Here is a 26,438-nt window from a genome sequence, read left to right as displayed (position 1 = left end):
CAGGTCAATTAATTTTTAGCTGTTCCTCTATTACAAGAATTTAGTTATAAATTTTCCCATAAAGCCTGGTTTGTTTGCATTGCACAAGTTTTATTTTTGCCAACAGCATCATTGAGGTATATTTTACATATGTAATTTTCCCATTTCAAGGGTAAAGATTTTTGGTAAATTTACCAAAAGGAGCAATTCTGACCATAAACCAGTTTTAGAACATTTTCTTCATTCTAACAGGTACCTTTGTGACCATTTACAGTTAATTTGCATTCCCACTGGCCAGACAACTATTAATCTACTTCTGTCATCATAAACTTGCCTTTTGTAGGCATCTCCTAGAAATGAAATATGTGTAGTGTCTCATGTCTGGCTTCTTTCATTAACATGTTTTGAAGTTCCTCCATGTTGTATGTTTCAGTTCACTTTTTTTTTTATCAGTGGTGGTTTACCACTCTATAACATTTTTGTCTATCCACTAAGCAGTTAACAGACATTTAGAATGTTTCCAGTTTGGGGCTATAATTAATGAACATTTGCGTGCATGTTTTGGTGTGAACATGCATTTTCTCTTGGGAAGAGATGAACGGATGGAAATGCTGGGGCATAGTTAATTTATTTTTACAAAGTTGTCAAGTATTCCAAAGTGTCTGAACCTTTATACATTAATTGATATCAGTGTATGAGGGCTCAAATTTCTCCATATTCTCACCAATATTTGTTATTTGTGAATAAATTAGGAAGTCTTCATTGTACTTTTTCTGATGAGTGTGAAGTGATATCTCAATTGTTTTTATCCCTAATGACTAATGATGTTGATCTTTTCACGTACTTATTAGCTATTTGTGTATCTTCTTTAGTGAAATATCCATTTACATCTTCTGCCCATGTTCTAACTGAATGGTAAGAGTTTTAAAATCTGGATACAAGTCCCTTATTATATATGTGATGCAATCTTCTAGCCTATCTCTTTTCATTTAATTTTGTCCTTTGAAGCACGAAAGCTTTGAAATCTAATGAAGTCCAGTTAATCAACTTTAAAATTTTATGTACCATTCTTCTGGTATTATTTACAAAATCTTGGCCTAACCCACAGTCTCAAAGGAGTTCTGTGTTTCTTTTTAAATTTGTTTGATCCACTTATACTGAATTTTTGTGTATGATGGGAGGTAAGCACCTCAGTTCACCCTTTCTGCACGCGGACATCACTTTCCCACCATTATTTGTTGAACAATTCTTCCCTTAATGAATTGCCTCGCTACTTTTGTTGACTATAAATATAAGGATTTATTTCTGGACCCTCAATCTGTTCAGGGGGTAGTCAGTGAGGAGGTCTGAAAACATCCACTCCAAACAGCAAAGGAAATAGCAGGCAGATCCCTTACCAGCAGTACCTGCACTATGGAACCTCCAAAAAGAAACAAGATGCAGCAATGAGGCACATGGTGGAGAAGGAAAGTGAGGGTGAGAGGAGGGAAGTCAAGTAAGCACAATGTTTACACTATGAAAACTGATTTCTTAAGTTTAGTTTTCATCCAAAACCATATTATGTTGATCATACCATTAAGACAAAAGTCTCATCAGTGAGTTGTTTGTTGTCACTGCTACTGTTTGTATGCAGGGGGGTTGTTTTTTGTTTTTACTAGACTTTATTTTTTGGAGCAGTCTGAGGTTCACAGGAATACTGAGCAGAGGGTACAGAGACTTCCCATATATCTCCTACCCCACATTATATACAGCCTCCCCAACAAAAAACTTCCCCTACCAGAGCAGTACATTTGTTACAACTGATGAACCTACACTGACACATCATGTGAGTTCTTCTATTCTTTTCTGAAATATTCACCAAACATTGAATTGCAGTTATTGCTAAGGAGTGGAATGACAAAAAAAGTTTTAGTTAAAAGTTACACATTTGTGTATCTTTGGCATTTTTTTCCCCCAGTCATGCATTTCTTTTGTTAAAAGTATAGAAAAGTCCAGTGCTCCACTCCACTATAATCATCAGGAAGAAACAATGAACAATAAGACATTTGTCTCTACTTTCTATATATATTTCAATCGTTTTGTGGTTGATATTTTTATACACACTAAGAAAACACAGCTTTTGCTTAAATTAATAAATACCTTCACAGAACTACTTACAAATCTAATTGTTTTGTAAAGTATATTTTCCAATTAGCAGCTAAGCCAACTTTTAAATTCTTTCATTTTTAAAATGCCATGATTAACAACATGTCTATGGGAGTGAGCATGATTAAAAAGACAACTATGTTAACTCTGATCACCAGTATGTGAGAAATGAATGGAGTCTTGAGGTTCATGTCTGTGGCCCTTTGAAATATCCCTCTTTTGCAGCTGTTTCCCTTCCAAGATTCAGGATGGTGAGTTCACACAGTCTTAGGGACTGCAAGCCCACTGACAAATCAGCTGCTGATTTGCAGTTAGTCCATATCATCACTGCTAAAGCTGTGTTCAATAGGCCATATAGTCATTTAAGGCTCTAAGTTTCTTTCTAAACCATTCTTTGCTCCGTTAGTTTCCAGACAAGCTAAAGGCCCCTTGAGAGTTCGTAGAGCTAAAACCTCAAGTACAATGACATCCATAACTAAACCCACAGGAACCATCCAAGAAAGTTGCTTCAAATATGACTTGAAAAAAAATTTGGGGGGAACTTTAGACATTTAACTTTAAGAGTATCAGGATGACATGTGACAGAGATACAGGTTTACTGTAAAACACACCTTCTTTTCAAACTGTGACCCACAGGTTCCACTATATCAGAGTCACTTGGGGTGCTGCTTCAAACTGGCAGGCTCTTGAATCCTGCCCCAGACCCGCTGGATCTAACAACTGAATATGAGTCCCAGAAATCTGTTTTTTTTTTTTTTCCAAAGCTCCCTGGACACTAACACACCTATTAGAATTGCCAAAAAACAGAACACAGACAATTCCAAGTGCTTGTGATCATGTGGAACAATAGGAACTCTAATTCATTGCTGGCTAGAATACAAAATGGTACAACCATTTGGAAGACAGTTCAGTGGTTTATTACAATACTAAATATAATCTTACCATATCATCTGGCAATTGCACTATTGGTATTTACCCAAAAGGAGTTGAAATCTAGGCCATTCAAAAACCTACACATGGACATTTATGTAGCTTTTTTTTCATAGTTGCGAAAACTTGGTACATACAGGCAATGGAATATTATACAGCACTAAAAAGCAATGTGTTATCAAGTCATGAAAAGACATGGAGGAAATTTAAATGCATGTCAATAAGTGAAAGAAGTCAATTTTAAAAAGCTACATAGTGTATGATTCTAATTATGTGACATTCTGGAAAAGGCAAAACTTTGGTGACAATAAAAAGATCACTGATTGCCAGGGTGGGGGAGACAGGAAATTAACTGATATGCACAGAGAATTTTTAGCGCATTGAAAATATTCTGCATGATTCTATAATGATGGATATATGTCATTACATTTTTATGCGAACCCATAGAAGGCACAACACAAAGAGTGAACCCTAAGGTAAACTATGGGGGATTATGATGTGGCAATGTGGGTTAACTCGTGGTTTAAAAAAAATACCATTCTGGTAAATGATGTTGATACACTCCTGTGAGTGTAGGCTCCTCATGTGTGGGGCAGGGGATATATGACAAATCTCTGTACGTTCCTCTCAATGCTGTTGTAAACCTAAAACTGCTCTAAAAAATACATTTTAAAAAAAGCTGCCTGGTGACTTTCCTACACCATAAGTTTGGAAATCATTTTATGGAACAGCGATTCTCAGACTCTTCTGTACACTAGCATCATCTGGAGAGCTTTTAAAAATCCCAGTGCCCAGGCCATGCCTCATACTAATTAAACCAGAATCTCTTAGGGTGGACAAAGACAGTAGTTTTTGAAACTTTCCAGATGATTCCAGTGTACAGCCAAGTCGAAGCATCAGTGTTATAAACTAAAGCCTCAACATGCAGCTCGGTAGTGGTGGTGGTTTAGTCGCTGAGTTGTGTCTGACTCTTGTGACCCCATGGACTGTAGCCTGCCAGGCTTCTCTGTCTGTGGGATTTTCAAATTCAGTCTTTATGACTGAATGACTTTTTGACTGAATTCAGTCAAACACCACTCAAGTTGAAATTTTTAACAAGAATAAGAACAAAAACAGCAAAAATGTTTAATACCCAGTTAGTTATTGTGGCAACAAAAAAGACTTCATAAGCTGCCATAAAAAATAATGTTAAGACAGAAAATCCTCATTATCAATATGAAAATAGATTAAAAAGAGGAGGAAGTTTTTCAATAATTAGTTTGAGTCAAACAAGGATACTTATTAAGTCCAGGCTTCACTGACAGAAAATTTATGCTCTAAATATTACAAATCAGTTTTATTACATAATATGATGGAGGCAGTGACCAATATTGTGCAACTATTTCATACTATTACAAATCAATCTGCAACAATTTAAGGATATTTAGAAGATAAGAAGGAGATTTTCAATAAGGTATCAATGTCAGAGAAGTAAAATGATTCAGCAAGCTGCTTTCTCAAGTCAAGGCCTTTTGTAGTTAAAAGACTGAAAGATGCACTTTGTTTTCCCTCAGTGGCTTACAAGATAGTAACATATCTTAGTACAGTGGACTTGAAACTACAGTTACAGAATTTTAAAAGCATGTATTTACTCAAAGAATTACAAACTTCAGACTCAAACTAAACTTACAGAGTGCACAAAAGGCCAAAGGAAAATGCACTCATTTTACTATTGCAGCCTGGCTTGAGGTCAATAGAATCAAAACTATAAAAGAATTACAGAGCAATTTAGTGGAAAGGAAGTCATCATTTCAGAAAAGATTCAATGGTTTACATGATTTCAAACCCTGCTTTGTTTCTGCAGCTTCCTTTAGATAAAACCTCAGAATGTATCTGTTTTATCACCCACCCTGTAAGTGTGGTTCAGCTTCAGGAGGAATGGACTGAACTGAAAACAAACTGTCCCACCAAGAAGAAGAGTATTCTTGTAATTTTAGAGATAAATATATGGATTCTAGCGCAACCCCAAAATTTCCGGGAGTTGTCTCTCAGCAATGTTTTAATCCTCTGCCCCTATGAAAATCTACCAAAAAACTAAAATTGCTGAATTAATTGCTGATATAAAACTTGAATCAGAATTAATATGGCCCTTCACTCATACATAACTCAAGATTTTTTTAATATTAACTAAAATTTATATGTAAAAACAAAAACTTTCTGTAGCCACATCTACCTGCTAAAGCGGTGAACGGGTTTCCTACTGCTACTGTTATAAATGACTCCACGCAACATTCCACCACTTACTGCCATTGTCAGATCTTAAACTACCAACTCTGATCTTCCTACCTCTCTCTTATTAAAAAAACCTTGTAATTACATTGGGCCCAATTACATTGGATTGGAAGAATCAATATTGTCAAAATGGCTATACTACCCAAAGTAATCTATAGATTCAATGCAATCCCTATCAAACTACCAACAGTATTTTTCACAGAACTAGAACAAATAATTTCACAATTTGTATGGAAATACAAAAAACCTCGAATAGCCAAAGTAATCCTGAGAAAGAAGAATGGAACTGGAGGAATCAATCTGCCTGACTTCAGACTCTACTACAAATCCAGTCATCAAGACAGTATGGTACTGGCACAAAGACAGAAATATAGATCAATGGAACAGAATAGAAAGCCCAGAGATAAGTCCACGAACCTATGGTCACCTTATCTTCGACAAAGGAGGCAAGGATATACAATGGAAAAAAGATAACCTCTTTAACAAGTGGTGCTGGGAAAACTGGTCAACCACCTGTAAAAGAATGAAACTAGAACACTTTCTAACACCATACACAAAAATAAACTCAAAATGGATTAAAGATCTAAATGTAAGACCAGAAACTATAAGACTCCTAGAGGAGAACATAGGCAAAACACTCTCCGACATAAATCACAGCAGGATCCTCTATGACCCACATCCCAGAATTTTAGAAATAAAAGCAAAAATAAACAAATGGGACCTAATGAAACTTAAAAGCTTTTGCACAACAAAGGAAACTATAAGCAAGGTGAAAAGACAGCCCTCAGATTGGGAGAAAATAATAGCAAATGAAGCAACAGACAAAGGATTAATCTCAAAAATATACAAGCAACTCCTCCAGCTCAACTCCAGAAAAATAAATGACCCAATCAAAAAATGGGCCAAAGAACTCAACAGACATTTCTCCAAGGAAGACATACAGATGGCTAAAAAACACATGAAAAGATGCTCAACATCACTCATTATCAGAGAAATGCAAATCAAAACCACAATGAGGTACCATTACACGCCAGTCAGGATGGCTGCTATCCAAAAGTCTACAAGCAATAAATGCTGGAGAGGGTGTGGAGAAAAGGGAACCCTCTTACACTGTTGGTGGGAATGCAAACTAGTACAGCCGCTATGGAGAACAGTGTGGAGATTTCTTAAAAAGCTGGAAATAGAACTGCCATATGACCCAGCAATCCCACTTCTGGGCATACACACCAAGGAAACCAGATCTGAAAGAGCCACATGCACCCCAATGTTCATCGCAGCACTGTTTATAATAGCCAGGACATGGAAGCAACCCAGATGCCCATCAGCAGACGAATGGATGAGGAAGCTGTGGTACATATACACCATGGAATACTACTCAGCCATTAAAAAGAATTCATTTGAATCAGTTCTAATGAGATGGATGAAACTGGAGCCCATTATACAGAGCGAAGTAAGCCAGAAAGATAAAGACCATTACAGTATACTAACACATATATATGGACTTTAGAAAGATGGTAACGATAACCCTATATGCAAAACAGAAAAAGAGACTCAGATGTATGGAACAGACTTGTGGACTCTGGGAGAAGGAGAGGGTGGGATGTTTCAGGAGAACAGCATTGAAACATGTATATTATCTAGGGTGAAACGGATAACCAGCTCAGGCTGGGTACATGAGACAAGTGCTCGGGCCTGGTGCACTGGGAAGACCCAGAGGGATCGGGTGGAGAGGGAGGTGGGAGGGGGGACTGGGATGGGGAATACATGTAAATCCATGGCTAATTCATATCAATGTATAACAAAAACTACTGTAATGATGTAAAGTAATTAGCCTCCAACTAATAAAAATTTAAAAAAAAAAAAAAAAAGGAAAAAAAAAAAAATAAAAAAACCTTGTAATTACATTGGGCCCAGAGAAAGAATCCAAGATAATCTCCCCATCTCAAAAGTCATTTTTTTTTAAGATTTTTTTTTTTTTTTGATGTGGACCATTCTTAAAGTCTTGATTGAATTTGTTACAATATTGCTTCTGCTTTAGGTTTTGGTTTTTTGGCCTCAATGCATTTGGGATCTTAGTTCCCAAACCAGGGATCAAACCCACACCCCCCGCATTGGAAGGCAAAGTCTTCACCACAGGAACACCAGGGAAGTGCTTCAGAAGTCTTCACTTAATCATATCTATGATGTTCTTTTAATCATGTAAGGTAACATAATCACAGATTCCAGGGATAAGGACATGGACATCTTTCTTGGCCATTGTTTGGTCTACCACAGGTAATAATAAGGAAAGAGTAGATAGTGGACAAAGGTTATAGTTAAATACCACTTTTTACTTTCAAACAAGTGGGAAAGGAATAAAAGAAATACTGGACTCTCTATGCATGTTCCCATTCTTCTGTGTTCTGAGATTGTTCTGGCCATTGCTATAGCCATTAACTAACTATATGTGGCTATTAAGCCTTTGATGAGGATATTTCAAATTAAGATGAGCCATAAGTATAACGTACATTTCAAATGTGAAAGACAGTACAGAAAAATGTAAACTATCTTCTCATTAGTTTTATAACAATTTTCCATTTTGAAATAAAAAATTTTGGGCCTATTAAATGAAATAGGTAATTAAAATTAATTACAATTTGCTTTTACTTTCTCTAATGTGGTCATTGGCCTCCCAGGTGGCACAGTGAGTGGTAAAGAATCCACTTGCCACTGCAGAAGATGCAGAAGAGCTGGGTCCGATTTCTGGGTCAGGAAGATCCCTGGAGTAAGAAATGGCAACCCACTCCAGTATTCTTGCCTGGGAAATCCCATGGACAGAGGAGCCTGGCAGGCTACGAAGAGTCACAGAGAGTTAGACATCACAGTGACTGAGCACGTGCACACACACACACAATGTGGCCATTAGAAAAACTTAAATTACATATGTAGGGAGGTAGCACTTGAGACTGTTAATTTCATGTGTCAACATCTCTGGGCTGAAGTCCTAACCCTAGCACCTCAGAAAGTGGCCATATTCGGACATAAGGCCTTTTAAGATGTAACTAAGTTAAAATGAGGTCACTTGGATGTACCCTAATCCAATATGACTGATGTCTTTATAAGAAGAGAAAATTTGGACACAGACATACATGTGCAGAAGGAAAATGATGTGAAAACACAGGGAATGATAGCCATTGACAAGCTAAGGAGAGAGGCCTGGAATAGATCCTTCCCTCACAGCCCTCAGAAGAAATTAACCCTGACAACATCTTGACCATAGAGTTCAATCCTCCAGAACTGTGAGAAAACAAATATTTGGTTGCTTAAGACACCAGTTTATGGAACTTTGTTACGGCAGCCCTATTAAATAATACATCATGAAAAGGATAACCAAAAACAGACTGAGTACATAAGAACATCAGACAAATAGACTTTGATACAAAAATTGTTACTAGAGGCAAAAGAAACTGCATTTTATAATGATAAAATGGTCAATTTACCAATAAGAGGTAACAATTATAAACATACATTTATTAACAAGAGAACCTCCAAAACATGAAGCAAAAACTGACAAAATTGAAGGAAGCAAAAGACAATGGGACAGTAATAGATATAGACTTAAAAATACCACTTTCAATAATAGATATTAATATAACAACTACGCAGAAATCAACACAGAAATAGAAGACTTGAAATGCAAAAATGCAAATCAAAACCACTTCACACCCATTTCAAAAGCTAAAGTAAAAATTATGGAGAATGGCAAGTGTTGACAGGAATGTGGAAAAACTATAAACCTCATAAACTGCTGGTGAGAATACAAAAATAATACAACTGTTTCAGAAAAAAAAATTTAATAGCCCTTCAAGTGTTACACGAAACTTTCCCATATATACCAATTAGACCTAACAAACATCTATACAACACTCCATAACAACAGCAGAATACACATTCTTCTCAGGCACACCTGAAACATGTGTTTGTGCATGTAGGCTCAGTTGTGTCCGACTTTCCAACCCAATGGACTATAGCCTGCCAGTTTCCTCTGCCCCTAGGATTTCCCAGGCAAGAAGTACTGGAGTGGGTTGCCATTTCCTCCTCCAGGAGATCTTCCTGACCCAGGGATTGAACTCATGTCTCTTGTCTCCTGCATTGGCCGGGGGATTCTTTACCACTGAGCCACCGAACATCTTCCAAGATACATCAAAAAACAAGCCCCAGCAAATTTAAAAGGCTTAAAACTCCATAATGAATGTTCTCCAACTATAATGGAATGAAGCAAGAAATCAGTAACAGAAAGGTATTTGGAAATTTACAAACAGGTGGAAGTTAAACAAAACATTCTTAAAAACTAACGAATCAAAGAAGAAAGCTCAAAGGAGATTAGAAAGTAACTTGAGATGACTGAAAACAAAACACAACACACCATAATGTATGATATGAGGCTAAAACAGTTCTTAGGGGGAAATGTATAACTGAAAACACCTATATTAAAAAAGAAAAAGACTTCAAATCAATAACCTAACATTGTGCCTTAAGACACTTCAAAAGGAAAAGCAAACTAAACCCAAAAGTAGTAAAATTAATGAAATATAGAATATAGGAAACCAGTAGAGAAAATCAATGAAATCCAAAGTTGGTTTACTGAAAAAGATCAACAAAATTAACAAACCTTAAACTAGACTGACCAAGAAAAAAGAAAGAAGACTCAAGTTATTAAAATCATGAATAAAAGAGGGAACATTTGTACTGAATTTATAGGAAAAAAAGCATTATATAAGACTACTATTAATAATTACTTGCCAATAAATTAAATAAGCTAAATGAAATAGAAAAAAAATTTTACAAAGAATCAAATTACTGAAACTGACTAAATAAATAGAAAAACTGAATAGACATACAACAACCAGATTAACAGTCATAAAATTCATCCCAAAAAAGCAGCAGCTCAGGCTTTTTTAGCTTCACTGATGAGTTCTAACAAATAAAAAGTACCAATTCTTCACAAATTCTTCCAAAAACTAGAAGCAGAGAAAACAACTCATTCTGTGAAATATCACCCTGATACTAAAACTGGTAAAAAAAAAAAAAAAAGTCAAAGTAAGAAGAAAACTACAGGGCAATTCTCCTTTTTGAATATAGACCTTAAAATCCTTAGCAACATACTAGCAAACTAAATATAGCCATTATACCAAGATTCACACAACAAGATCAACTGAGATTTTCCCCCAGAACTGCAAAATTGATTCAATACACAAAAATCAATGTCAGTTGTTAATCAATCAATAATCAAATAACATATTAACAGGATAAGTGATACAAACTAGTTAATGATCTCAACAGTCACAGAAATAGCATTTGCCAAAATCCAACACTCTTTCACGATAAAAATATTCAGCAAACAAAAAATAAAGGAAATTTCCTCAATCTGATAAAGAGCATCAGTGAAAAAAGCCACAGCTAATAACACACATACTGGTGAAAAACTGGATTTTTGCCCCTGAAATCATGAAAAAAAAGAAGAATGTCTATTCTTGGCACTTCTATTCAACATTGTACTTTCTATTGTACTTTCTATTCAACATTGTACTTTCTATTCTATTGTACTTTTCATTGTACTTTCTATTGTACATTCAACATTGTTCTTTCTACCTAGGGCAATAAGCAAGCAAAGGAAATAAAAAGCATCTATAGCAGAAGTAAAACTACCTATATTAATAGATGACATCACTCTGTATACAGAAAATCTTACTATCCACTAAAATAACTGTTAGAACTAAAAACACAAGCCCAGCAAGGCTTCCCTGGTGGCTCAGATGGTAAAGAATCCACCTACAATGCAGGAGATACGGGTTGATCCCTGAGTTGGGAAGATCCCCTTGAGGAGGAAATGGCAACCCACTCCAGTATTCTTGCCTAGGGAATTTCATGGACTAAGGAGCCTGGCGAGCTACAGTTCATGGGGTTACAAAGAGTCAGATATGACTTAGTGACTAACACACAGCAACACTGCAAGATACAAGATCAATGCACAATCATTATGTTAGGTTCTACAGCTCAGTGCTAACCGTATTACTTACCAAAATTACTCTCCCGAAAGATAGGTCAAGATTTCTTATATCTGTATACCTCTCTTAAAAGCTAAAATATATTCCCCAGTCAACTTATTCATTGTAACATTGCCAGGAATAACAACATGCTTGGCACTAAGAACTCAATAAACATTTAAGTAAATAAATGAATGAATGAATGAATACTGGGTGGGCCTTATACTCTCAAGGAGAGTAAAGTATAGCACAGTCTCTGTGCAGATTGAGGTCAGGTCCCAACTCTGCTATTTACTTGTCTATGTGACACAGGGAAAGTTACAATGCTATTCTATGTTTCTGCTACCCCCTCAGTAAAATAAGTATAACAGAATTATTGGGGAAATATATTAGTTAATATATACAATGTGCTTAGAACAATGTTTAGCATAAAGTAAATATAACTTTTATTATGTTATTAGTTCAACTTTGGAAAATGTAAACAGCCTATACAATACACCGTCTACTCTAAAGTCAGCAAGTGTATAGCACTTCTTGCAATGTTGCACCTTATATAATTATGTTAAGAATCACAGCACTCCTTTTCCAGAACCTGTCTTGACCTTCTCAATACCAGTCTCCAGTAAGGCCAAATAGGAGAAAAAAATTAACACTGTTTGCAATGCTGTGGTGATTTCACTGTCATTCTACAAAAACAGCACCAGAATGCAACATTTGCTCTACAGGCTTGATCTAGTACCCTGCCAATAAATTCTCTCCCCACAAAAAAGAACAGTCTGTTACTCACTTCTAACTTCTAATGGGCCTACTAACCACAGAATATTGGATTATTATTTAGATTAAATGTCACCTCCCATTTATTTAGATGACTATTTGGCCAGATTTAGTGTTAATGTCAACTTCTAAGGGATGTCTTTCATTGGACCATTTGTCAGTTCCTAGGACATGCCAAGTTTTGTCCTGTTTCAGGCTTTTGTATTGTTCCCTCCATCTGGAATGACCTTGCCCTGACTAATAGAACTATCACCGTTATCTTTATCAAACTGTTTATTTCCTTATGCAAATTTATGACTTGTCATTTGTTTATTGTCTATATATCCAACTACAATGTAAATTCCATGGGGGCAGGAAAATGGCTGGTTTATTTATAACTTGTATAATCTGGCATAAGAAAAAAAGTGTGGATAAATGGAAAGATGAATAATGGATGGATGAATTTTGTTAGTTCAGATTCAACTTAATTTCTTAGTACCTAAAATGAGTATCAATAGGTTTAAAAAATAAAGATCAAAATTATAACCTTTAAAGTGAAAATATATTTAGTATACAGCATTTAATATAACAGAAAAGTAAACTAAGCATTTTAGAAGATTTTTCTATAAAAATGGCTGAACACAAAAGTTTCCTTTTTGCTCTCAATTATCTAGAAAATAAAAATAACCAGATAATCAAAATTTCTAAGCACTTTAGCTAATCAACTGCTGGTAATTGCTGGTATATAACAACTCTAAGCTACAAAAAAACTGAAAAAAGTATTCATCCTTATACCTCATATATATGTTCTGTGAAGAACTAAAGTGATTTTCCTAGAAATTAAATGTTTTATCTATTAGCTACAATGATGACATAAGACTTGGGACAAAATAGCTATGTTCCACCAGGAATCAGTTGGACCATAACTTAGAGTAGGTAAAGAGCCACCATCAATGAGACAATACATAAGGATGTAACACTATATTTTATTCTACCAGTGCATAAAGTTTTCTGACCCTAGAAAGCACAAAGATGAAGGTGGAACTGATTAACTTCACAAGAAAAAACAAGTTTTTCTAACTCTAGTAACAGAATAGAAGTGACCTTTATGAATAATTGATTAGGTTCACTATTCTACAAGATCCTGCAAAGACAAAATTTAAATTCAGGGAATATCTGTCAAGACCAATGACTCTTTCTCCTATTTCTTTATATTTTAATCTTAACTATCTTGCTAATTTTCAGAACATTTTGAAAGCACCAAATTGTTTTAAAGTATCTAATGAGAGAATTAAATTATATCACAATGAAATCCGTCCTCCTGTTTTACTCTTTTCTCCTTTGAGACATTCTCCCAATTACTAATCACCACAAGTTAAAAGCCCTGGTTTCCCTCACTATGGCCCACGTCATATAAAAATATGACATGTCCATGAATATAAGTAAAGATTTCATCTGCACAAAACCAGAACATCCTCCATCATACACTTGCATCTTGCCAAACCTTCTTTTAAAAAAAATAGTGAACGATGTTCTTTAATGCAGTCAACTTGCATTTAATTGAACCAATAGTATAAAATAATAACACAAAATAATTATATAAAATTCTTCATAGTTTCCTTTGGAAATCATCTGATTTCTCATTTTTTGGTGTGTCTTTATCTTATTACTTACTCATCCTAATATTAGTTAAATGTTGATATTCATTTATCCCCTAAATTTAAACTGAGAGGGAAATGTGAGCCCTTAGGAAGTTACAGAACAAAAATTAGATGGGGATTAAAAATTGGCCACAAGAATCAAGGAGACACAAGAGATGCAGTTTCGATCTCTGGGTTGGGAAGATCCCGTGGAGGAGGGCATGACAACCCACTCCAGTATTCTTGCCTGGAGAATCCCATGGACGGAGGAGCCTGGCAGGCTATGGTCCATGGGGTCGCAAAGAGTCAGACATGACTGAAGTGACTGAGTGCGCACATATGAACAACCAAGGACTGGCAGGCTGGCAAAAGCCTTCAAGGCTGGAATGCATTAGGCTTCTTGGGGAGATTCAAATGCAAACTTATAGTTCCCAAATACTTGAACTTTGTGATAATATACTTTCTCTCTCTCTCTCTCTCTCTCTCTCTCTCTCTCTCTCTCTCTCTCTCTCTTCTGACTCCAGTCTCTCAACTTATTTAGTCACAAACTGCTGTTTCTCCATCTTTCCACCCTCTATTCACCCTTCAGCATCATCTCAACTTTCAGCTTCCACTTCCTTCCTGGATGCAGGATAGTCTTTCTTCACAGATTTGGCACATTTTAGGCTGTTCTCAAGGAAATTCTTCCAGAGCTGACTTATTAATTAGGTAAAAATTGCCAACATCTGTTGGATCATAGAAAAAGCAAGAGAAACATCTACTTCTGCTTTACTGACTATGCCAAAGCCTTTGACTGCGTGGATCATAACAAACTGGAAAATTCTTAAAGAGATAGGAATATCAGATCACCTTACCTGCCTCCTGAGAAATTTGTATGCAGGTCAAGAAGCAACAGTTAGAACTGGACATGCAACAGACTGATTCCAAATCGGGAAGGGAGGACGTCAAGGCTGTATATTATCACCCTGGTTGTTTAACTTATATGCAGAGTACATCATGAGAAATGCTGGACTGGATGAAGTACAAGATGGAGTCAAGATCACCAGGAGAAATATCAATAATCTCAGATACATAGATGACACCACCCTTATGGCAGAAAGCGAAGAAGAACTAAAAGGCCTCTTGATGAAAGTGAAAGAGGAGAGTGGAAAGGCTGGCTTAAAAGTCAACATTCAGAAAACTAAGATCATGGCATCTGGTCCCATCACTTCATGGCAAATAGATGGGGAAACAATGGAAACAGAGAGAGACTTTATTTGGGGGGCTCCAAAATCACTGCAGATGGTGACTGCAGCCAAGAAATTAAAAGACATTTGTTCCTTGGAAGAAAAGCTATGACCAACCTAGACAGCATATTAAAAAGCAGAGATATTACTTTGTCAACAAAGGTCCATCTAGTCAAAGCTATGGTTTTTCCAGTAGTCATGCATGAATGTGAGAGTTGGACTATAAAGAAAGCTGAGTACTAAAGAACTGATGCTTTTGAACTGGGGTGTTGGAGAAGACTCTTGAAAGTCCCTTGGAATGCAAGAAGATACAACCAGTCCATCCTAAAGGAAATCAGTCCTGAATATTCATTGGAAGGACTGATGCTGAAGCTCAAACTTCAATACTGTGGCCACCTGATGCAAAGAGCTGACTCATTTGAAAAGACCCTGATGTTGGGAAAGATTGAAGGCAGGAGGAGAAGGGGATGACAGAGGATGAGATGGTTGGATGGCATCACTGACTCAATGGACGTGAGTTTAAACAAATTCCAGGAGTTGGGGATGGACAGGGAGGCCTGGCGTGCTGCAGTCCATGGGGTCCCAAAGAGTCGGACACGACTGAGCAAATGAACTGAACTGATAGTGCCTAAGACCAACAATGTTTTAGGGGTACACATAAATGCTTTAATTTTAATTCTTTTAAAATCAGAAGAAAAAATGGACATAATAACTAATTACATTCATCTTTACACCAATGCAATTATAAATATATAATTCAAATATATTTATGGAAGAAAGGATGCATAAAGGCAAAATTTTCTTGGGCCCACAGAAGTCATAAAAGTCCTTGAATTCTTCTGAGTCAGCACAACACTACATCCTCCTCCATCAGAACTTGTCCATTCTAGCTGGATAGGTAACACCCAGACCAGAGGTGACTATAGACTATTTATTCCAAATGTGATTTATGGTGATAGTTGCATAACTCACTAAATCTACTAAAAACTATTAAATGGTCACCCTTAATATAGGATCAATTTTATGATATGTAAAATATACCTCAATTAAAAAATTTAAAAATATAGATTAAATAGGAAAAGTAGAAATACAAGTGTATCTAGAGGTACAAAAAGATGAATTTCAGATTATTATGCTTATTTGAATTCAAAAGTTTATCCATAAAAATGTGCTACAATAAGGAGAGTTAAAATCTTATCTGTCTTAAATATGAACGTCTTAAAAGATGATGCTGTGAAAGTACTGCACTCAATATGTCAGCAAATTTGGAAAACTCAGCAGTGACCATAGGACTGGAAAAGGCCAGTTTTTATTCCAATACCAAAGAAAGGCAATGCCAAAGAATGTTCAAACTACCACATGACTGCACTCATTTCACATGCTAGCAAAGTAATGCTCAAAATTCTCCAAGTCAGGCTTCAACAGAACATGAACCAAGAATTTCCAGATGTACAAGCTAGATTTAGAAAAGGCAGAGGAACTAGAGATCAAACTGCCAACATCTGTTGAATCACAGAAAAAGCAAGGGAATTCCAAAAAACATCTACTTTTACTTCATTGACTAAGCTAAAGCCTTTGACTGTGTGGTTCACAACAAACCATGGAAATCTTACAGAGATGGGAATACCATACCACCTTAAATGCCTCCTGAGAAACTTGTATGCAGGACAACAAGCAACAGTTAGAATCACTGAAAAATGGACTGGTTCCACATTGGGAAAGGAGTGCATCAGGCTGTATATTGTCACCCTGCTTATTTAACTAATATGCAGAGTACATCATGTGAAATGCCAGGCTGGATAAATCACAAGCTGAAATCAAGACTGCCAGGAAAAATATCAACAACCTCATATATGCAGATGATAGCACTCTAATGGCAGAAATGAAGAGGAACAAAAGAGCCTCTTAATGAGGGTAAAAGAGGAAAGTGAAACAGCTGGCTTAAAACGAAACATTCAAATAACAAAGATCATGGCATCTTGTCCCATCTCCTCATGGCAAATAGATCAGGAAAAAGTGGAAATAGTGGCAGATTTTATTTTCTTGGGCTCCAAAATCATTGCAGACGGTGACTGCAGCCACAAGATTAACAGATTCTTGCTCCTTGGAAGAAAAGCTACGATAAACCTAGACAGCATATTCAAAAGCAGAGACATCACTTTTCCAACAAAGGTCCATATAGTCAAAGCTACGGTTTTTCCAGTCATCATGCACAGATGTGAGAGTTGGACCTTGAAGAAAGCTGAGCGCTGAAGAACTGATACATTCAAATTATGGTGCTGGAGAAGAGTCTTGAGAGTCCCTCTGACAGCAAGAAGATTAAACTAGTCAATCCTAAAGGAAATCAACCCTGAATATTCATTGGAAGGGCTGATGCTGGAACTGAAGCTCCAATACTGTGGCCACCTGATCGAGGAGCCAACTCACTGGAAAAGACCCTGATACTGGGAAAGACTGAAGGCAAGAGGAGAAGGGGACAACAGAGAATGAGATGGTTGGATGACATCACTGATTCAATGGACATGAGTCTGAGCAAACTCTGGGAGATAGTGAAGGACAAGGAAGCCTGGAATGCTGTGGTCCATGGGGTCACAAAGAGTTGGACACGACTTAGCGAATAAACAACAGAATGTACAATATGCAAACAAAGATGAAAAAGTGAATCAAAAATGCCAAAACATTCTATATGTGAAAATAATTACAGAAATTTGGTGCTAAAAAACCAAACTCATTGTAGTAGTAATTAGGGGAGCCTGGTTGTAATTAAGTACAGGAAGGATATTAAAACTTCCAAAAGATATTTCTCTAAGCCACAACAGAAGAATAAGAGCAACAGAATAATTGGAACCACATCCAAACCCACTTCCTTGTTATTTACCAATATCATCTAAAGAATACTGTCTAGATGCTGGCATTAGACAATCTTCAGTTGACAACTTTAAATCACATTAAAACTAAAAAAAAAAAAATCAAAGAATTTTATGACACGGGTTAAAAGTTTATAGCCTTGAAACTACAAAAAAATTGGTGCCCACTACAAACCACATCCCGGCAACTGTCATGTCTTTACAGTGAAATGGTTTTGTTGTGGTTGAGGCAATCATCTCTGAGTTAATTATTAGCTACTATTCAAATCAAGTGTAATTTGTCTATTGTACATTAGATCACTTTTTTTTTTTTTTTTTGAAAATGATGAAGTGTTTTATTTAGATTTGGTCTTTCTTCATCTTTTTGTAACTCTGTAGATCACTTTTAAGAGAGGGGTACAAAATTTCATTTTTAGCAACTGATACTGAATGTTATAATCATTCATTTGTCATCCTATGCAATGCAATCAAAACGAGTAGAAAACTATGTTTTTTACCACTGCATGAAATGGCAGTCATTTTTCAGGCAGCTGAAATTAAGTTCAAATGTTATCTGCTTAATGACAGTGAGCATTTATATAAAAAGATAAAATGAATACTTCTTTTAAATGTGCTTTCCTATTATGTTACTTTGAAAAGTATCTAGAACTAGCACTTCCCATTTACACAAAGCAGATTTTAATCATTTTGTGGTTTGGTTTGGGGATCTAAAATAAATAAATGTTATCTTAAATTGTAAGACTAAGCGAAGTTAGTCAAGATTTCTCTATTATGAAAAGATATAATAATTATGATAAAATAATGTCAATAGCCATCCTTTTAATCTCAGCATATTTTTAACACTGGAAATACTTTTTAAATAGCCTAACAAAATTATTATTACTCAGCAGCAGAATACTTTCTAATGTACAAAGAATTTTTCATATCCTTTGTTGCATTAGAACCTCAAAACAATGCAGTATGTTAGCATGGTGAATAGTTTTTGATGAGCTGCCCAGCATCCTTTCCTCTTCCTCTGGCCAAAAAATAACCCCACTATTCTTTAAGGAAATCACCTCTCCCCAGTCACAGCAGTATGGTTTGGGTGGAGTTAACCCCATCCCTTGTACCAGAAATGGCTTAAGCCAATTAGTATTCTTTATCTTTCAGGTCTCATTTATTGGTTCAGGAATAGTCACTTAACTCAGTGACGTAACTGTCACTGTCTTGTGGTCTAGGACTTCTAGGCAAGGGCACTTTTTTTTGTTCTGTGGGAACTAATGAAAGATTCTGAAACTTTCCTGAGTGGTACAGTGGAAGGATGTACGATCTGGAACCAGAACAGCTAACAATTTTTTTTCAAAGACCTGGACCATTTTTAAAGCCTTCATTGAACTTGTTACAATGGTGCTTCTGTTTTATGTTTTGCTTTCTTGGTCGTGAGACACGAGGAATCTTAGCTCCCCGACCAGCGTCCAACCTGCACCCCCTACATTCTAAGGCAAGGTCTTAACCACTGAACCACCAGGGAAGTCCTGACAATTGCTAACAACTTTAGTGCCACACAATGAAGGATAGAGAAAAAGGGAGGGAAAAGGAGAAAGGCTGAGAGCACAGAATGAAAGCAGGAAAGTGAAGAAAGACAAGAAAAAAACAGAGAAAAGAGATGCCTAAGTCAGGAGAAGAAGTCCTTGTCAGAAGGAAAGAGAGAGTCCAGAGCCAAAGAGCTAGGGTAGAGGCACAGCATCAAAAAAAACAAATACCACCAGAGCTTAGCCTGTAGTGGGTTCAGAGAATGAACAGGCTGTCATCACCCACTGCACTACACTTCCGGAGGGCTTCAGCACAAATTATTACCTGCACATCACCGCCTTCAGAAACTCTCTGATACTGCTCACAGCTCAGAGGTTATTCTGAAGTGGCTACAGCAGCAAGGATTCAAGGAAACATGGTCATAGGTTGAAAAGACCTAACAGAATTTACAGATGGAGAAAGAGAAGTCTTAAATAGTTAAAATCCAAATTCTGAAGCATGACATATGAGGTGCAACCACCTTCTGTAACCCTGTCGGGGCACCACAGCGAACTATCTCCACCTCCAACTTTTCCATCCAACTTGGTTGCCTCTTCTGGTAAATAGCAGCGCTGCCTTCCGCTCCAACCTCTGGAGCACAGAGGCTGGGACATAGTGACTGCTCAGTCAACTAGAGCTGAAACAAAAAAAACCCCATCACCCCATGACTCTAAATGCTATTTTTCTCAAAATTCTCATATTTCAACAAAAGCACTTATCCATAATGTTAAATTCCATGACAGTTTTCACTCACGGGATCTAAACATGATTAGATATTGATCCAGAAGGGCCTACTTGGTTGCACTGTCTTACTTCAGCTCTTGGCAGGCTTTGGGAAAGTAGGGGCAGTCTCACTATCTGTTCCCTTATTACTGAGTGTTCTTCTGCTTCCCCTGCCTCTTACTCAATTTGCCTTCTCCTCTTTAGCTTCAGCAAAGGAAAGCTGAAGCTTGCCTGTCTCTCAATGCCAAAGCTTTTCCTTCATTAAGCAGGGAAAAGAGAACCAGCCAGGATGTCAGAAACCAGAGGTCTTGCTGTGACTCAGCTGTTCAAGCGGGTCAACCTCTCTTAGCCTCAGTTTTCTTATAAGTGAAATGAAAACAGAAATTCCTCATCTACCTATCTCCCTCAAATGATGATTATGAGGGTTCAATAAAATAGTAGGTGTGCAAGTGCAAAGCTGAAAATAAGGCATAAAAGATTTTTATTGTTAAAGGGTAGTTAATGACATTGGCCAAGATATGAAAACAAAATAAGTGTCCATCAATGAATCTCACTTATATGTGGAATCTAAATTATTTTTTTAATTTAAAAAAATACCAAGCTTATATATATAGATTGATGGATGAATTGAGGGGCAGGGGGTGTGCAAAATGGGTGAAAGGGGTCAAAAGGCATAAACTCGCAATAATAAAAATTAAAAGTTAAGGAGATATAAAGTACAGCATGGTGACTCTATTGCACATTTGATAGTTGCTAAAAGAGTATATCTTAAAAGTTATCACAAGAAAAATGTATTTGTAACTTTATATAGTGATGGAAGCTAACTAGACTTATTATGATGACCTTTTCACAATATATACAAATACCAGATCATTATGTTTACACTGAAACTAATATATGTTCTATGTCAGTTATAAAAAGATAGCTAATGAGTCTTAAATACACTAGTGATTTTAGCAACCTTTGACTGGGTTACCTGTAACACATTAGGCTAAATCACTGCTACTGTGTTTGCCAAAAGCAAATCATTTCATCATTAGCTGTTTATCAAGTACTTATCCTAAGTCAATCATTCACTACTTTTTTCTAATTTTCCCTAGAAAATGGAAGGTATATGAGGCATGCCCACTGGTAACTGGTTCTCTGACATATCTCCAAAGATTGGTAGACCTGCTATTTGACAAATACTTGGGCTTTGAAGAGGCCACAAACATAAATAAAAACGAACATTATTCCTGCACACTTGGAACTTACAGCCTCAAGGAGCAACGCAAACAACAAATTTAGACACACACTCTAAGTATGCGTTAGTCTACACTTACTGTACTCTCACTTTGAAACAGCCCCACCAGTGACTTCACCTTCATTCCCACCCCCAGGGAAGCACACACCTCCAGACTGAGAATCACTGTGTTAGGTGTCAGAAGAGAATTTAACTCTATAACACTCTACAAGAAATTTTTTTCCCCAAGTTAAGAGTTGACATACTATAAGAAAAGCAGTCCAGGTAGAGATCAGGAAACCTAAGTAGAACCTCAAATACAGAACCAGCGGCATAATTTGTCAGTACTGAGGCAAAATGAAAAATGCAGGGCCTCTCATTCAAAAACTATGACAGATAGCTAGTGGGAAGCTGCTCTAAAGCACAGGGAGCCCAGTTCAGTGCTCAGTGATGGCCTAAGCTGCAGGTTGGTGAGGGGAGGCCCAAGAGGGAGAGGATATATATACATATACACACACATACACACACACACATATAGCTGATTCACTTTGTTGTATACCAGAAATTAACACAACATTATGAAGCAATTATATTCCAATTTTTAAAATTATTAAGAATTTCAAGGCAGTCACAGCAGAGCATTTAAATTAAGCCCAGTGCCTTCTGTGACTACAAAGGTCACAAACCCATGAAACCTGCATGGATTCCATATTTACTGGGTGTGCAACTTTTATGCAGGGACTTAACCTATGTCAGGTTCCTTGCAGCTATAAAATTAAGGGAGGGAAGACAAGACTTTCAACTTCATTCCATACCTAACCTCTGCCTCTCTGTTAAGGAGATAGATCATTCATTTGGAGAGAGTTCTTTCATCCTTTTATATAACCATTAAAACTCTGACTGTGACTCAAAGCTAGTAATGAAAACCCATTTATAGTATTTATCTTCAACCATATTAATATTTCTTGCCTCTATATACCACCTTAATTTTGTCTAAAAGAAAACAAAAAGTCTCCAAACCAGAGTTCCAAGTTTACTATTTTCCCATGTATGCCATTTAAATCTGAAATTCCCAACAGAGGTTTCTATGAAGCATTTTTTCCCTCACTAAAATGTCTCCTTGCACAAATTAGATATTTTCTTTTTTTCCTCTCCCTTAAAAATTATTCAGAAGCAACCTCCACTTACGGTACAACATCTAGGTCTCATCCAGTGAAAAGTAGGCAAAATGTCAATTTGAGAGAGAGTTAAATAACCCTTTTATTCCACCTGCTTAGTGCTTAGCGCTTAGCATAACATAACTGACAGCAATACAAACCAAGTGCTCTTAATCTGGAGCTTATGGAAAGAATTTTGGGAAGTAATTAACTTGAATGGAAAAAATTGCACCTTTATTTTCATTAACCTCTAACTTAAATTTAGCGTTTTATTCCATTATGAACGTTAAGCATCAAACCACAGGAGTATGTTGCTGTTGTTCAGTCGCTCAGTCATGTCCGACTCCTTGCAACCCTATGGACTGCAGCACGCCAGGCTTTCCTATCCTTCACCATCTCCTGGAGCTTGCTCAAACTCATGTCCATTGAGTCAGTGATGCCATCCAACCAACTCATCCTCTGTCGTCCCCTTCTCCTCCTGCCTTCATGCTTTCCCAGCATCAGGGTCTTTCTAATGGGTCAGGTCTTCACATCAGGTGGCCAAAGTGCTGGAGCTTCAGCTTCAGCATCAGTCCTTCCAATGAATATTCAGGACTGATTTCCTTTAGGATGGACTGGTTTGATCTTGCAGTGCAAGGGACTCTCAAGAGTCTTCTCTAACACCACATTTCAAAAGCATCAATTCTTCAGCACTCAGCCTTCTTTAGGGTCCAACTTTCACATCCATACATGACAACTGGAAAAACCACAGCTTTGACTGCATGAACCTTTGTTGGTAAATTTAGCATTTTATTCCACCATGAAAATAGGCAACAAACCACAGGAGTATGAGCAGTGCCTAAGTATGACTTGATTACCAGTAAATATTAAGCACATTTTCTTATCATATTATAGTTACTTCAGTCACTACTTTAAAATTGCAATGGTTATTGAATCCTCTAATAGATATTCTATTTTAATGTATTAATGAAAAATCATATGTACTATTATAACACAATTTGGCTTTTACATTGAAATAACTGTATTTCAATATAATTGGCTTCCTTTGTAATTCTAAATATCTCATTCTATGCATTCAAAAACATAATTCTGAGGAAAGGTCTACAGACTTCACCAGACTACCCAAATGGTCTATGGTACAAAAATAGTAACAGACCTAACAAAAACAGTCTTTAGAATTCTAGTTCAAAATAGTAACAGACCTAATAAAATAGGTAACAGACCTATTTCTCAAAATAAAAACCATCTAGAATTCTAGTTCAACAGCAATATCTACATTACAACAAACTTTTTGTGGTCCACTTATTTTAATATTACAACATCAAGGACACAAAAACAGAACAGCTTTTCCTGTTGTTGGTTTTTTTGGGAGGGAGGAGCAGTTTCTCCTGTTTTGTTTTTTGTTTTTGCACATGACCACAGGATTTGATATGAAAACGTATAACACAGATACATGTTTTTACTCCATTATCTGAAATGTTATTTGGATTGGTACCTGTGATGACAGTAGGTTACAATCAATGAACAGTCCTTTTCCGGTTTTATATCTGTGTATCAATCCAGTCATAATGGCTCCATAGGCATAAAGGCCAGTGGCAAGATCAGTCATGGCCACTCCTGGACGAACTGGATCTCCATCCTGATTTGAGAGTTGGGTTAAGGAAAACACAAATTGAAAATTAAAACCATCATATAAGTTCACAAATATTCTAAGGTCAAATAAAAGAAGGAATTGTATATCATGTGCACATACACACAAAAGAAATACAACAAACTGCTATTGTGGATATCTGTTGGTGGCAAGAATGTATTTATATTTACTGTAAATTTATCATATTTCTCAACCCACCCCCTACTAACCAAACTAAACAAAACCAAATGAAATAAAAGCTTCCCACTGTAAAAGATATTAAGAGGGAACTTCAGACATGTTTTAAAAAATATTTTATTACATTTGGTTTTGTTTAGTTTGGTTGGTAGAGGGTGGATTGAGAAATATGATAAATATACTGTAAATATATTACTTATAATTTCAAGGATTCAAGCAATCAAAAGGCACAGGAGAAGCAGAAGGAGCTTCTAGACATTGAGAGAAGCCCTCACAATGACAAAATATTTAAGTAAGGTTTTAATACTAATTAACATCTTCAATTTATGTCCGTCTTAGTTGACAATCCAATCCTTGATCCATATGTAAAGATATCAGAATAGTACCAGGCAAAAGACACTTGCTCCTTGGAAGAAAAGCTATGATAATCATGAAAGTGAAAGTCACTCAGTTGTGTCCAACTCTTTGCCACCCCATGGACTATACAGTCCAGGGAATTCTCCAGGCCAGAATACTGGAATGGGTAGCTATTCCCCTCTCCAGGGGATCTTCCCAACACAGGGATCAAACCCAGGTCTCCTGAATTGCAGGTGGATTCTTTACCAGCTGAGCAAACAGGGAAGCCCTACACAGCATATTAAAAAGCAGACACTACTTTGCCAACAAAGGTCCATCTAGTCAAAGCTATGGTTTTTCCAGTAGTCCTGTATGGGTGTGATAAAAGTGAAAGTGAAACTGGCTCAGTCGTATCCGACCCTTTGCAACCCCATGGACTATTCAGTCCATGAATGTAAGTGCTGGACAATAAAGAAGGCTGAACGCCAAAAAATTGATGCTCTTGAGCTGTGGTGTTGGAGAAGACTCTTGAGAGTCCCTTGGACAGCAAGGAGATCCAACCAGTCCATCCTGAAGGAGATCAGTCCTGGGTGTTCATTGGAAAGACTGATGCTGAAGCTGAAGCTCCAACACTTTGGCCACCTGATGCAAAGACCTGACCCATCAGAAAGGACCCTGATGCTGGGAAAGATTGAAGGCAGGAGGAGAAGGGGATGACAGAGGATGAGATGATTGGATGGCATCACTGACTCAATGGACAGAAGTTTGAGCAAATGCTGGGAGATGGTGAAGCACAGGGAAGCCTAGCATGCTACAGTCCATAGGGTCTCAAAGAGTTGGACATGTCTGAGTAACTGAACAACAACAAGGCAAACAAGAAGCACCCATAAAAATTAACTATCAAAGTTTTCACAACACTATTATTAATCATTGTTGAATCAGTTTCTATTTTTTAGTACCTTGAATTATGCTAAGTCTTTCATTGTACATAATGCCTGTAAAACCTACATTTCACAGTTCACCTGGTTGACACATTCATTCATTCACCTTCTTATTCATTAATTACAGCTGTTGTTCAGTCATTTTCAGAAGTTAATTTTTCCTTTTCTGAAGTCTATACACAAACTGTGCTAATCATCTTACAAGACAGCTGAATAGGTCAAAAGCAAGTAAGTGAGACTAAATGGCAACCCACTCCAGTATTCTTGCCTGGGAAATCCCATGGACTGTAGCCTGATGGGCTACAGTCTGTGAGGTTGCAAAAGAGTCAGACACAACTTAATGAAGAAACAACAAGGTTTTTTCCCCTGCTTCCCAACACAATTTCAAGGAAGATAGTGCTACAAAAATTGGAAATTTCTGGGAATCTTCTATTATTACTGGCAAAACTTGTAATGGCATGAATCCATAAATTTAAAATTAATACCATTATTTGGATTTAAGACTTTAATATATTAAAAGTGAGAGGTGAGTTCAAACTTAAGTTTACAGACATCACCTGCTTTCTCACTATCATACGATCACATTTTCTCTGCCATACTTCTCAGACAAATAGGGACAAAAAAGATAATAAATCCTTTATATTATATTTTAAATTTCCTGAGAAGCAGAGGTTATACCTCATATTCTAAAAACATCATTGCATTATCCAGCATAATGGTGAGATGTTTGACCATTGTCATCCATATATTAGAAACAAAATTGCCACTGTTGAAAAATGACAATTTGTGCCAAATAAATTTAATGAAATACTAATTTAAAGAGGCTTGCTCTCTGTGAAGACC

At 36.7% G+C, this 26,438-nt stretch overlaps 1 protein-coding gene and 1 long non-coding RNA gene across 29 annotated transcripts in view; both read right to left on the bottom strand.

Annotated features, from left to right (window-relative positions):
• Positions 1–26,438, bottom strand: part of SUGCT (succinyl-CoA:glutarate-CoA transferase) — a 782,676-nt gene that overhangs the window by 658,653 nt on the left and 97,585 nt on the right. For 27 of the 28 annotated variants that reach the window (XR_011487375.1, XR_011487378.1, XR_011487383.1 and 24 more), the window contains exon 8: positions 23,986–24,129. The exons of the other annotated variant lie outside the window; for it this stretch is intronic. Coding sequence is in view for 17 of the 27 variants with exons in the window: in XM_070466730.1 (XP_070322831.1) it covers positions 23,986–24,129 (144 nt within the window). In the remaining 10 variants the exon portion in view is untranslated. The remainder of the gene's footprint in view (positions 1–23,985; positions 24,130–26,438) is intronic. 28 annotated transcript variants of the gene reach the window in all.
• LOC139034802 (uncharacterized) lies at positions 1,118–9,459 on the bottom strand. The gene is made up of 2 exons (XR_011487354.1): positions 7,218–9,459; positions 1,118–5,399 (listed from the first exon to the last, which is right to left on the bottom strand). It is a non-coding gene; the product is annotated as an uncharacterized lncRNA (long non-coding RNA).

Source organism: Odocoileus virginianus, chromosome 1 (assembly GCF_023699985.2).
Source record: "Odocoileus virginianus isolate 20LAN1187 ecotype Illinois chromosome 1, Ovbor_1.2, whole genome shotgun sequence".
In the NCBI taxonomy this organism is placed as follows: Eukaryota; Metazoa; Chordata; class Mammalia; order Artiodactyla; family Cervidae; genus Odocoileus; species Odocoileus virginianus.
Note: the sequence above shows the minus strand (reverse complement) of the source record. Positions and strands in the feature narration are given on the sequence as shown.